Source organism: Ovis canadensis, chromosome 2, assembly GCF_042477335.2.
Source record: "Ovis canadensis isolate MfBH-ARS-UI-01 breed Bighorn chromosome 2, ARS-UI_OviCan_v2, whole genome shotgun sequence".
NCBI lineage: Eukaryota > Metazoa > Chordata > Mammalia > Artiodactyla > Bovidae > Ovis > Ovis canadensis.
Window position 1 is genome coordinate 39,442,257 of NC_091246.1, and position 14,205 is coordinate 39,456,461.

The 14,205-nt window shown below is 43.8% G+C and overlaps 1 protein-coding gene across 4 annotated transcripts in view; it reads right to left on the reverse strand.

Annotated features, from left to right (window-relative positions):
* Positions 1-1,210, reverse strand: part of PPP2R2A (protein phosphatase 2 regulatory subunit Balpha) — an 86,642-nt gene extending 85,432 nt beyond the window's left edge. The window contains exon 1 of one of the 4 annotated variants that reach the window (XM_069575955.1): positions 863-1,210. In XM_069575955.1, the coding sequence (XP_069432056.1) occupies positions 863-869 (7 nt within the window). In that variant the 5' untranslated portion in view covers positions 870-1,210. The remainder of the gene's footprint in view (positions 1-862) is intronic. The other 3 variants (XM_069575957.1, XM_069575956.1, XM_069575958.1) reach the window with 3 other exon arrangements.
* Between the last annotated feature and the right edge of the window lie 12,995 nt (positions 1,211-14,205).

Genomic DNA, 14,205 nt, shown 5'->3' on the forward strand with positions numbered 1-14,205 from the left:
AAGCAATTTCCTTTCTCCCCCTTCACCTCCATTCCTTGCCAAATATTCCAACCTGGTTTTCTCTCTGCATCTTTTTCCCCCTCCAAGCTTTTACCTAAATCTCTCTTCCGTTGGCTATTTATATCTCTGAACTCCACAACTATTTTAACTAACTCCACGAAACCCTTTTGGGAAAAGGACATCTGCACAAAAGCTAACATGCAAAACCTAAGTTTAAATTACATTTTTCACGCAACTTGCTGTATTAGAGGCCTTGCACTCTTTGGATGTAAAGGGTAAGAAACCAAAGGGAGAATGGTTCCAGACTCTCCAAAAAATTCAGGCTTACAGTCTCAAAAATATACGCACCCACAGTGGAAAGAAATACACTATGTCCCCATTGTATTTTAACTTGTAAAGCACTCTTCCTTCTCGGTGCAAAATAGATTTATTTGTAAAAACACCGGAGAAGGCTTGCAGAAGGGAGAAAAATAGGAATTACCGGAAGGAAGAGCGGCAAAAAAGCCCCCCGGGGGGGCGCGGGTGGGCGGGGGCGGAGGTTTCTCCCGGCTCCCAGGCCACAGGGACAAATCGGCAGTCGCCCCCACCCCGCCCCACCCACGCCTTACCCCTGGGCTCGCCGGCATACACCCCACCCCCACCCATGCCCAGCCTCCAGCCCTCATTTTAAAAGCCACGGCGATGCCACAGCGACCACTCGCCTCCCCAGAACCCTCCCCACCCCCACCCCACCCGACCAATTCCCTGAAATCCAAGGGGCGCCCCGTGGCTCTCCGACAGGCGCAGGCGGTCGCTAGGGGGTGATGGAGGGAGGAGGAAGGAAGCGGTGCCTTGTCAGTGGAGAGGGTGATTTCTCCTTTACCTGCCATGTTGCGCTGCAAATGGTGACCCTGCTGGGTTCCTCGGGGTCTCCGCTTCCTGAACTCACCCCCCTCACCTGGGGATGGGGGGGTAGAGAGGGCGGATGGCGGCGGATGGCACCTGTGGGGGGAGGGGGCAGGGGTCGGGGGAGAAGGAAGGAGGGGCGGGCAGACCAGGCGGCTGGATGGTGGATTTCACTCAGGGGCTTCCCCACTCTTGCTCTTTCTCCAGCGGGCGGCGGCGGCGGCGGCGGCGGCTACGACAGCGACGGCGGCAGCGGCGGCAGGGCAGGCGACTCCACTTTCAAAATGGCGCCGGCTGGCCTGGCCAGTGACGTCACCCGGAGGGCGGAGCCGCCGGGCTGGGCCGGAGGGGCGGGGCGGGGCTGTGGAGGGGAGAGGAGGGGGAGGGGCGGGGGAGCGGCCTGGCGGGCTCCTGGCCCCGCCCCGCCCCGCCCCGCCCCGCCCGCTGCGTCCAGCCGGCCCGGCCCGCGCGTTTCTGGTCCCAGGCTGTAGCCCTCACAGTGCTCCCACTGTCTGTACCAGTCCGAGGTACTGCTGCGCTTCGGTGCCCACACCTTCGCGTCAGTGCCTGCACTCTGGAGCAGGCTCAGTGGTCCAGTTAACGTGCTCGCTCGTAAGAGTTGATGGGGTCCTGTGTCTTTTTAGAGAATACTCGTACTGTATTGCTACTTAAAATAATGACTATCGGGCAGCCCCGAGACCAGTAAAAGGGACGGTGGTGCAGACTCGCTGCTCAGCCAAGCTGAAAGTTCGCGAATCTGAGAAGGACGTGGCTGGGCGGGTGCCATTTGGGTGAATTAAATTACCTTCTCTTGGGCCTGGGAACGAAGGCGAGAGCCCTTGATAAGTGAAGACAGTTGAGAATGGTTTCAAAAAGGAAAACTGAGTTTGCTAGTAGATTATGGTTGAAAAGATGAGCCAGATCTGTTCCTCCAAAAGTACAGAAACAGTAGTTAAGTGCTGGGCTCTGAAACCACGCAGCCGATCCTGACTCCACGCAGAAAATAAGGGTAACAATCCTACCTTATAAGATTGCTTCAAAGATTAAATTATTTGAATACGTCATAAACTTGAACTGCCGGTATTATTAGATTTGTATTGAAAGCATCTTTAGTGGAGTTAGAAAGTTTAAGAATAAAAACAAACTGGAAACACCCCTCATCGGCCCGGAGAGGATGCGTACTTCTTTAAAAAGATGTGCTAATGATGCATGCAGCCCCTAAAAACATGCACGTTACGTATTTCAGTCTCTGCAGTACACCAACAGAAGAAAGAATCGCGATTTCCACATAAGAAACACCTCGAAAAACATCCAGGATTCGACTTTAAGGCAGAAGAGGGTGATAAGGCATTCAGAGACCAAAGAAAAGTTTACGATTATTTTCACCTCCTCTACAATATTTCCACTTTCTGCCTAATTCTTATTTTGGGGGGCTCGGGGGGACGGCTGTACTGGGTCTTCCTTGCTGCTGGGACTTTCCTCTAGTTGCAGGAGTGGGGACTTCTCTCTAGTTGCCGAGCTTGGGCTTCTCTTTCCTGTGGCTTATCTTGTGGAGCACTAGCTCTAGGGAGCCCTGGGCTTCAGCAGGTGCGTCTCTGGGCTCTAGAGCACAGGCTCAATAGTTGTGGCTCACAGGTTTAGTTCCAGGGCATGTGGAATCCTCCCAGATCAGGGATCAAACCTGTGTCTCCTGTTTTGGCAGGCCGACTCTTTACCACTGAGCCACCAGGAAAGCCCACTGCCTGATTGTTGGATATGCAGAGGAGTTTGATTGTAAACTGTCAGTCGCTCAGTTGTGTCCGGACTCTTTTTTTGCAACTCCATGGACTATAACCATGCCAGGCTCCTCGGTCCATAGGGTTCTCCTGGTAAGATTACTGGAGTGGGTTGCCATTTCCTTCTCCAGGGGAGCTTCCTGACCCAGAGATTGAACCTGGGTCTCCTGCATTGCAGGTGGATTCTTTACCATCTTAGCAAAAAGCAAATTTAAAAATCCCTCCAGATGGAACAGCTGCAGTGTTGTATTATGTCTCCATTTCTACATTAGTATTTCTCGCTTAACCAATGAACAAACCCAAACTAAAAATCCACCCTGTATATCTTTCAGCTACCTGAAAGATACAAAAATTCAATGCAGTGTGACATCTTGATTGTTTTAGGTACAGTTAATCTTCAGTTCCAGGGTCATTTGTTCCCATTTCTTTGTGATCAGTTCTTGGAATTGTGGCAGCTCATGTCCTAGGTATACTCTGGTCATCAAGTGGTTAATGTCTCCACATGGTGTTTGAATATCTATAAGGCAGCCTACAGGCTATGGCTCAGAATATTATCTATGGCCCTTGAGAAAGAGCTAAAAGTCTTTATGCTTAATGAGTACATTATTCTTATTTAGTCTCCTTTGATTGTTTTCTTTTGTTTCCCTATTTCTCACATCTCTGATTAAATTTATTCTTTGACTAAGTTCTCCACAGACAAAAGTCAGGTTGAGGACTCGGGGAGTGGAGGGGGTACGGCAAGAACCATAGGATGCTGCTCCCTTTCACCTTCAGCTGTGTTAGGTGTCCTTCCGAAATAGTCTCATAAGACCTAATGCACTTCTCTCTTACTTGGTTATGTTCAGTTCAGTTCAGTTCAGTCGCTCAGTCGTGTCTGACTCTTAGCGACCCCACGAATCACAGCACGCCAGGCCTCCCTGTCCATCACCAACTCCCAGAGTTCACTCAGACTCACGTCCATCGAGTCCGTGATGCCATCCAGCCATCTCATCCTCTCTCGTCCCCTTCTCCTCCTGCCCCCAATCCCTCCCAGCATCAAAGTCTTTTCCAATGAGTCAACTCTTCTCATGAGGTGGCCAAAGTATTGGAGTTTCAGCTTCAGCATCAGTCCTTCCAAAGAACACCCAGGACCGATCTCCTTCAGGATGGACTGGTTGGATCTCCTTGCAGTCCAAGGGACTCTCAAGAGTCTTCTCCAACACCACAGTTCAAAAGCATTGGTTCTTTGGTGCTCAGCTTTCTTCACAGTCCAACTCTCACATCCATACATGACCACTGGAAAAACCATAGCCTTGACTAGATGGACCTTTGTTGGCAAAGTAATGTCTCCGCTTTTCAGTATGCTATCTAGGTTGGTCATAACTTTCCTTCCAAGGAGTAAGCATCTTGACTATGTTAGAATTACCTTAATATGTGTCTGTTACTAGACTGAGTTCTGTGAAGGCAGGAGATTTGTTTTAATCATTTCCATATCATCAGCCACACAATTTGTTGGATTGATGGATGAATGAACACATCTCTCTGGTTTAGGAAGAAAAATGGTGACTTGTTGGCTCCTTACTGCTTTGTTGTTTAGTCACTCAGTCATGTGCAACTTTTTTTGTGACCCCATGGACTGTGGCTCCTCTGTCCATGAGATTTCCCAGGTATGAATACTGGAGTGGGTTGCCGTTTCTTTCTCTAGGGGATCTTCCCTACCTAGAGATAGAACCCACATCTCCTGCATGGCAGGTGGATTCTTTACTGCTGAACCACCAAGTCATATCACAAATTGAGTGGGTGTTTTCACTCACCCTTCTTAATCCTGGAAGAAAGAGACATTTTACAAATTATCCTGGTCATACCAATCTACATTTGTTAGGCAGTAATTGGTTAAATATGTAAGTTGCTTATAGGTAGTCACCCCCACTACTTCCAGTGGTCCTATGTCCCTGAATACATATTACCCAAGAGAATCCCATAGGGCACCGTTCCCTCACTCATATGAACCATGTGCTATTATGCAAGCATTTTCCCATGTGAGCCTGAGCCAGAACATCAACAACTGACCACATGTAAGATGTACAAAGTAATAGTTGCCAGCAGAACTGGGTTTGGCTTAGTTACACCAAGAGGAAAATTCCCTCTGGGTTTTCCTGAGGGGCTCCTATAAAGACTGTAAGGCCTGGACACATTTTGCCTACAATCTGAACTGAAAGACTCAAAGGACAACCACAATCTCACCAGTAGGACACAGATAATAAGACTTATCTGTGCGTTTTTGCAAGATGGCTTTTTAAAGAATATTATGTGATGAGGGGAGAATCACTTGAAAGTTGTTCTTTTCCTAGGAGTTAAGATGAACACAAACCTCCTCCTCAGTAAATAGAAGTGGCACTATTTAGATGCTCCTTTCCTCTAGGCGATTAGGACTTAGGGTGTCTAGGAAAGATCATCAACTCAAAGATGAGAGGGGAGGTCCCTGGGAATTCCCTGGCTGTCCAGTGGTTAAGATTCCACACTTCCTCTGAAGAAGGCACAGGTCTGATCCCTGGTTGGAAAGATCCTGCATGGCATGCAGTGTGGCCAAAAAATAAATAAAAATGAAAGAGAGAGGTTCCTGATTAGAAAATGATTTGGTTTAGGAACTATATTCAATATCCTGTAGTAAACTATAATGATAAAAATATGAAAAAGAGTATATGTGTGCTTAGCTGAGCCACTTTGCTGTACAGCAGAAATTAACACATTATAAATCAACTATATTTGAATAAATTTAAGAAAAATAAAATAATATGGTTTAAAATTCTGGCATACCCATCAGGGGCATGCTTTCTGATATGGAGCAGGTTCAAGGACTTTACAGGGAATATTATAAGTGGTGCGTATGTTCAGATTCTCAGTCATGACTGACTCTGCGACCCCATGGACTATAGCCCGCCAGGCTCCTCTGTCATGGAATTCTCCAAGCAAGAATATTGGAGTGGGCTGCCATTTTCTCCTCCAGGGAATCTTCCAGACCCAGGGATCAAACCCCAGTCTCTTATACCTTCTATATTGGCAGGCAGATTCTTTACCCCTAGCATTACCTGGAAAGCCCATTATAAGCAGATGTCAGCATTTTTTACATAATTTCTTAACATTTACAAATTTGGCCTGAAAGACAGTTTCCCAAAACTATTCATTCCACAATATTCAAGATGTAGAACTCACTATCAAGATGTCCTCCAGTGTTCATTTTGTCTTTGCTTAGGAATTTCCAATTAACCAAGAACTAAAATCTATTCTATTTTTAGATAGCTATAATCACTGTCATTCTTCCCTATATTGTACAGAAATGTATTAATACCTCACTGCAGCTTTCTTCTGCAAACTCTGGCCCTCCCACGAGGGACCTCTTCAACATGAACACAAATGTGGTTTAGATACTGGAATAGAGCTACGTCTCCCACATTTTCTCTTTTCCACAATAATCAACTTAACTTCTTCAAAGCTTCCTTCCTTGATGCAGATTTGGTCTATGTATCAGCGCATTATCTTAGTCAATATCCTCTGTATAAAATCTAATTATTCCAAAAGTATCATACAGTGATGCTCAGAAATAAATATAACAATTCAGGCCCAACAATTACCCATTTGAGTAAAACTGTTACCTGCCCTCTTCTGTGCAAACTCTATTTCCATTAATGTTGCCAGGAGTCTACTGGACTTGATAATCAAATATTGTAATTTGGGGAACTTTCCTGGTGGTTAAGATTAACTTTCCTGGTTAAGATTTTACCTTTCAATGCAGAGAGTATGGGTTTGATCCCCAGATTGGCTGCCTCGCAGCCAAAAACTAAAACATGAAACAGAAGCCATACTGTAACAAATTCAGAAAAGACTTAAAAAATAGCCCACATCAAAAAGTCTTTAAAAAAATATTGCAATCTAGGCCCTTTTGCATGCATAGGTGTTAGTACATAGCTCCTTAATCTTTCTTCCCAGTGGCTCATTTTTTGGATTGATACATATTCTCTGGAACGTAGTCGGAACTTGATAAGTTGAATAAACAAATCGAAAGTTTTGTCTTTTTTCTCCTTCATAAGTGATACCTTAAAAAATATTTTTTTTAATTTATTTGGCTGCTGCCAGGTCTTTGTTGCGGCTCAGAGAATTTCTAGCTGTGGCATGTGGGACCGGGACTTGTACCTGGACGCCCTGCACTGGGAGCTTAGAGACTTATCCTCTGGACTACCAGGAAAGTTCCTATAATTGAGATTTTATTGGTAATAGTTTGGTGATCAATTCATAGAAATGACAATTAATTTGTACAGAAAGTCTAAAAAGCCATGTAGTTGTAATTCTTTCTAGAGAATTATTCCAAAGATTTTTCACCTTAAGATTTGGTAGCAAAATGTTTTTTAAAAAGAGGATATCAAGGAATTTCCTGGCAGTCCGGTGATTCAGTTCGATTCAGGTCAGTTCAGTTCAGTTGATCAGTTGTGTCTGACTCTTTGCGACCCCATGGACTGCAGCACGCCAGGCTTCCCTGTCCATCACCAGCTCCTGGAGCTTGCTCAAGCTCATGTTCATCAAGTCGGTGATGGCCATCCAACCATCCTGTCCTCTGTTGTCCCCTTCTCCTTCTGCCTTCAATCTTTCCCAGCATCAGGGTCTTTTCCAATGAGTCAGTCCTTCACATCAAGTGGCCAAAGTCTGGTGGTTAGAGCTCCACAATCCTACTGCAGAGGGCATGGGTTTGATCCCTGGTTGGGGAACTAAGATCCCAGCAGCTGCCTGGTGCAGCCAAAAAAAAAGATTTCAAATATATTGTCTTAAGGCATTTATAAGGTCTTATATCCAGAGCCCTGTGATTTCATGATTATCAGTCACATTACATGCTCAAAATTTGTACATTACACATTAACAAATTATTAGCAAAAAGTGGACTACCACAACCAAAGATAATATAGCTGGCTCATATATCCAACAGGGTAAGCCTCTTAAAACGAGAGCTTCCAGGCTCCAAATATTTTGATTTACTAGGTCTCTTAAGAAGCTTCCAACCAACCCCATTTCTGAGTATATATCCAAGGGAAATTAAATTAATTAAAGAATTATCTGTGCTATCAAGTTCATTGCAACATTATTCATAATAGCCAAACTCCAAAACAAATCTTAGAGTCTGTCAACAGAAGAATGAATTTTTTAAATGTGATGTGTATATAGGAATATCATTCAGCCTTGAAAAGGAGATCCTGCCATTGAAAGCAATATAGATGAAACTGGAGGACATTATACTAAGTGAAAAGCCAGATGCAGAAAGAAAATACTGCATGATGTCAATTATATGTAAATCTAAACCTGTGAGTCAAACTCATAGAAGCAAAGAGTATAATGGTGGTTGCCAGGGGCTAGAGGGAAAGAGGAATAGGGAGATGTTAGTCAAAGGGTACAAAGTTGCAGTCGTGTAGGATGAATGAGTTCTGGAGATCTGATGTACAGCATGACGACTATAATTAATAATATATTTAGGGACTTCCCTGGTGGTCCAGTGGTTAGCACTCTGCACTTCCACTACAGGGGGCCCAGGTATGATCGATTCCTGGTCCAGGAACTTCTATAAGATCCCGGATGCCATGATCTTTTTTGGCATGGCCAAAAAAGAACATTTTGCTGAGATGGTAGATTTCAGGGGCACTCATCACACACACACACACACACACACATACACACACACACCAGTAACTATGTGAGGCGATGGATACATTAATTAGCTAGATTGTAGTAATTGTTTCACTCTTTGTGTATGAAATACCATAGTGTATACCTTGCATATATACAGTTTTTATCAGTCAGTCAATCCTCTAGGTAAATCTGATGTGCAGACAAATTTGAGAATCACTGATTTAGTATATCCACACTTTTGATCAACATGCTATAAAGTGTCTGATGGGAATCATTAATAGCAAATGTCGAGGGTCAGGCTTCTTACAGCAGAAGTATAGAGCAGTGTTCCTCCACCTATTTTCCACAAGATTTTGAGTATTCTATAGGAAAAAAGGGATTCTATGGTCAAAAATGTTGGGGAACATGAGGTATAAATGGGTTCTTTACTGCGTGATTTTTTAAATATACAGTTGACCCTTGAGCAACTGGGTTAGAGGTGCCCACCCTCTGCACAGCTGAAAATCTGCCTTTAGCTTGTAGTCAGCCCTCTGCCAATGCATCTCCTCCCATCCAGGTTTCGGAGCCACGGACTTGACCAACCATGGATTGTGTTGTACTATAGTATTTATTATTGAAAAAAATTTGCCAGTTAGTGAAGCGATGCAGTTCAAACGTGTGTTGTTCAGGGGTCAACAGTACATTGTGAATCTGCAGCAGAAAATCTAACATGAAACATCACCAAACTTAGGGGACAAGAGACTTCGATCCATGAGCCAGAGTTATTTGACTAAAATCATTCAATAGTGAAGTAACTTAAATGAAGAAGAACCTAAACTCCCATTTCTCCATATTTTCTTATAAGTAAAATAATAGTCACTGCTATTCCTTCCTTCCTTCCTTTTTTTTTTTCTTTCTTATCTTGCCCTAAAAGTGTTCTGATGTTCCTTCATTCATTGCTGTGGTTGTTTACACTGGCTTTGAAGAGCTGATTGTTGAAATTTTCAGGAATTTTGTGAGCTGGTTGTTAAAAAAAGAAAAACAGCCATTATGAAAAATAAATTAGATGGACTTCCCTGGTGGTCCAGTGGTTAAGACTCCAAGCTTCCACTGTAGGGGGCATGGGTTGGATCCCTGGTAAGGGAACTAACAAGCATCCTGGATGCCTCTTGGAGTGGCCAAAAATAAACAAATAAATAATAAAAACTTACAGTGAAATCATCTAAGTTATAAACAATGGTAATAAGTAATAAATATTCAAATTTCATCATTTCCCAATTATTCTACTACATCTTACTATTTACTAGGCTCTTGGGGTTATTTATGTCTATTGTATTTGTAGGGAACTGAAAACTGGTCTTGATGGGAATATTTGCACCTCAGAAATAAACAAATGCTAGGGCTCCCTCCATCCCACATCAGAAAGTTGGAAAAAGTTGCTAAACATTTACTGGCACATCACTGTCCATTTACTGGGCAGCAGCGTTCCTACATAATTAAGTGTCTGTCTGACAGTTATACTCTGCTTTCCTTCCTAATTGGCATACTTTTACCCTAAAGTGTTTCATTGCATCGATGTATTTCAGTTATGATGAGCCTCATCTCCATAATAAATCTGAACTTTATATTTTAAAATTCCAATTTTAGGGAAGTTCCCTGGTTAAAACTCTACGCTCTCACTGCTGGGGTCCTAGGTTCCACCTCTGGTCAGGTAACTAAGATCCCACAAGCCACTCCAAGCAGCCAAAAAAAAATTTTCAGTTTTAAGATGTTTACTAAAACAAGCCTGTACATTGGGTATGAATCTCTTTCCTATCAGGATGGCAAAATAGTGATGTTTGAACATGTGTGGTCATGAATAAAGATGACTAAACACCATCGAAAGGTATCAATGCTTACAAATTAACGTTGTTTTTGAGTTGCAATAAAGGTTGATTTGGACATGCTTGAAGCTGTTACCTATTCATTTCTAACCCTCTTGCCAGTTAGTGTTGCTTCCATAATTTCCCCCCAGACATCCATCCACGACCCTGCTCCAGTGGTTGATAATGTACTTTAGGATTTACTTAAGTTATTGTTTCTGTGCTTCAACCTCAGTTTGGACATTTCTTATATTGTTTATTGTCAATACATTGCCATTATCCTGTCCTATGCATATCTAACGCAGAGCATTCTATAGTTAAGTCATAAGAAATTCTTGAGTTCCCTCTGGCAGGAGAATTGGCATTGTCCTTCATCCTTGATAGCTCAGTTGGTAAAGAATCTGCCTGCAATGCAGGAGACCCCAGTCCAATTCCTGGGTCAGGAAGATCTGCTGGAGAAAGGATAGGCTACCACTCTAGTATTCTTGGGTTTCCCTTATGGCTCAGCTGGTAAAGAATCCACCTGCAATGTGGGAGACCTAGGTTTGAGCCCTGGGTTGGGAAGATCCCCTGGAGAAGGGAAAGGCTATCCACTCTAGTATTCTGGCCTGGAGAATTCCACAGACAGTCCACTGGGGTCATAAAGAGTCGGACACGACTGAGCAACTTTCACTTTCACTTTTCATCCTTCTATGGATTCATCAACAACACTGATGAAGCAGCTCTTCCATGAGTTCTTTAAAAAAATTTTTTTTTAATTTACTTATTTTTGGCTGTGCTGGCTCTTCACTGTTGCACATGGGCTTTCTCTAGCTGCAATGAGTGGTGGGATTATCCTCTAGTTGAGGCATGGGGGCTCTGTAGTTATGGTGCTCGGGCTTAGCTGCCCAAGTCCTGTGGAATCTTCCTGGACCAGGAATCAAACCCATTGTTCCCTTCATTGGCTGCTGCTGCTGCTCAGTCATTCAGTTGTGTTTGACTCTTTGTGACCCTATGGATTGTAGCCCCCCAGGCTCCTCTGTCCATGGGATATCCAAGCAAGAATACCAGAATGGGTTGCCATTTCCTTCTCCAAGGGATTGTCCTGACCCAAGGATCAAACCCATGTCTCTTGCATCTCCTGCACTGGCAGGCAGATTCTTAACCAATGGACCACCAGGGTAGTCCCTGTGAATTCTTGCTTACACATATTTCCTTACTTACACACATTCTTAGCCATAGAACACTCAACCCCAAATCCTAGATCTTTGATGTAGGATGAATAGACTTTCTATTCATCAGTTTCACACTATTTAGATAAGCAATTGGGTCTGATAAGCTATTGGGTAATTATGGTGGCTCAGACAGGAAAGCGTCTGCCTACAATGTGGGAGACCCGGGTTTGATCCCTGGGTCGGGAAGATCCCCTGGAGAAGGAAATGACAACCCACTCCAATACTCTTTCCTGGAAAATCCCATGGACGGAGCAGCCTGGTAGGCTACCGTCCATGGGGTCCCAAAGAATTGGGACTGAGCAACTTCACTTTCACTTTTCACTTTCATTGGGTCTGATACATTCAAGAACCTGGGGGTTCTCTAATATTGACTACTGAGTCCTATTCAACCATATCCAAGTTCAGTCCATGTTTCTTCGAGGCCCTTCAGCAACAGTCAGTTTAATTGTCATTTAACCATCCAGAATATAGCCTTTGATATTGACACACACATTTGCCAGTGTCCAACCTCAACAGTAGCACTCCTGAATTCAAACACTGGTCCAACAATGAGTCTGCCTTAAGCACTGAAAACTCCTAAAGGGTAGGGGGCAAGGATTGCCAGTGCAGGTCTTCCTGCGTTCACCGTGCAAGTATTTAAGTGAGATAAAACCCTGCTCATCTCAGCTTTTACCACAATTCAGGTTTCAAACCTCACATTATTATTTATGACAACAAAATCAGCAATAATATCTTTCATTTGAACCGCTTTGTCATGTGTATTATCTCAAAGATGTTCATAAGATAAATGAGGACACCTTGGGGTTCTAAAAGATAAAGGCATTTGTTATTAAATGCTGACAGCTTGTTTGAGGTCACCCAGCTGGTTAGTGGAGAGGCTGGGAGCTATGAACCAGTTTGGGGCTCTATCCACTCAATCTAGTATTTCTCCTGTCATCCCACCCAGCTGCTTATTTCTCTGCTATTTTCCTTGGTATCATATTTTGTCCAGAACACTTAACGGAAGATACATCCTCAAATACATACTTTAAAAACAAACTGGGACTTCCCTGGTGATCTAGTGGTTAAGGTCTGTGCTCTCAATACAGGGGCCCTGGGTTTGATCCCTGGTCAGAGAATTAGATCCCACAGGCCACAGCTAAATTTCCATGTGTGGCAACTAAAACCCAGTTCAGCAAAAAAAAAAAAAAAAACTCAAATTAGAATTGGTCAAGTAAAAATTCCATGAGGGTAACACAAATAAGCTCTCTTGTGACCCCATGGACTGTAGCCTGCCAGGCTCCTCTGTCCATGGGATTCTCCAAGCAAGATTGCTGGAGTGGATTGCCATTTCCTCTCCAGAGGCTCTTCCTGACCAACCTAGGAATCGAACCTGAGTCTCTTGCATTGCAGGCAAATTCTTTACTGACTGAGCTGTGAGGGAAGCCCCAGTGTACATAAACTCACCTATGAAGCTCCAAAATAATAGTCTAATGAGTGTACCTCTCATCTTTACTTGTTTTTTTTTTTTTTAATTTGACTGCACTGGGTTTTACCTGCAGGATGCAGCCTCTTAGTTGCAGCATATGGGACCTAGTTCCCTGACCAGGGATCAAACCTGGGCCACCTGCATTGGGAGCTTGGAGTCTTAGCCACTGGACCACCAGCGAGGTTCCCCCATCATCTTTAGAACAGACTCCCCTCTTGCCCCCTAAAAGCTTATAAACACTTCCATCAACACTTGAAGATGGCTTTAGAGAAAATTGAAAGCTTAATGAATCACATCCAGCTTACACTTAATAGACCTGCAAAACCCTCTCTGACATGGTATGTTGGTAGCTTTGCAGTAAAAATTTAAATTTAATAACTTCTTAATTTGGAAGGCAATAACGCTACAACAAAAGTTAAACTTCAAAATTGCTTTTGGCAAGGGAAATTAGCTGAGGCACCTCTTTGCACATGCTATTTGAAGCACCCACCTCCACAACCTAACCTCCTCCACCATAGCAAAGTTCACAATCCCCACCAAACTGCAAAAGGAAAAATTTGTGTTTCTTTGGAAGGTCACAAGAGGATGCTATCGAGTGCCCCACCTATGTCTGCTGCCAGAGTCCTTCCCAACTTAAGAAGATTTCCATCCATCACAAGTACTTGCCTCAACAATTTAGCCTCTTTGATTAAAGAATCAGATTGGATCTCTGGGTCGGAAGATCCCTGGAGAAGAAAATACTCCAGTATTCTCTCCTGAGAAATTCCATGGACTCCAGAGGACCCTGGTAGGTTACAGTCCATGGGTTTGCAAAGAGTCAGACATGAATGAACACACACAGACATAAACCCCACTATTAGGTTTCCTGGCCCCAGGCAACTCATTCAGGGGAAAATATTGCTTTGTGCCTGGAGGGAGAGGCTGATCAAAATGACACTGTGATAAGGTAGCAATCAGTTCAGTTCAATTCAGTCTCTTAGTCGTGTCCAACTCTTTGCAACCCCATGGACTGCAACATGCCAGACTTCCCTGTCCATTACCAACTCCTGGAGTTTACTCAAACTTAAGGCATTGAGTTGGTGATGCCATCCAGCCATCTCATCCTCTGTTGTCCCCTTCTCCTCCTGACTTCAATCTTTCCCAACATCAGGGTCTTTTCCAATAAATCAGTTCTTCACATCAGGTGGCCAAAGTATTGGAGTTTCAGCTTCAGCATCAGTCCTCCCAATGAATATTCAGGACTGATTTCCTTTAGGATGGACTGGTTGGATCTCCTTGCTGTCCAAGGGGCTCTCAAGAGTTTTCTCCAACACCATAGTTTAAAAGTATCAATTCTTTGGTGCTCAGCTTTCTTTATAGTCCAACTTTCACAT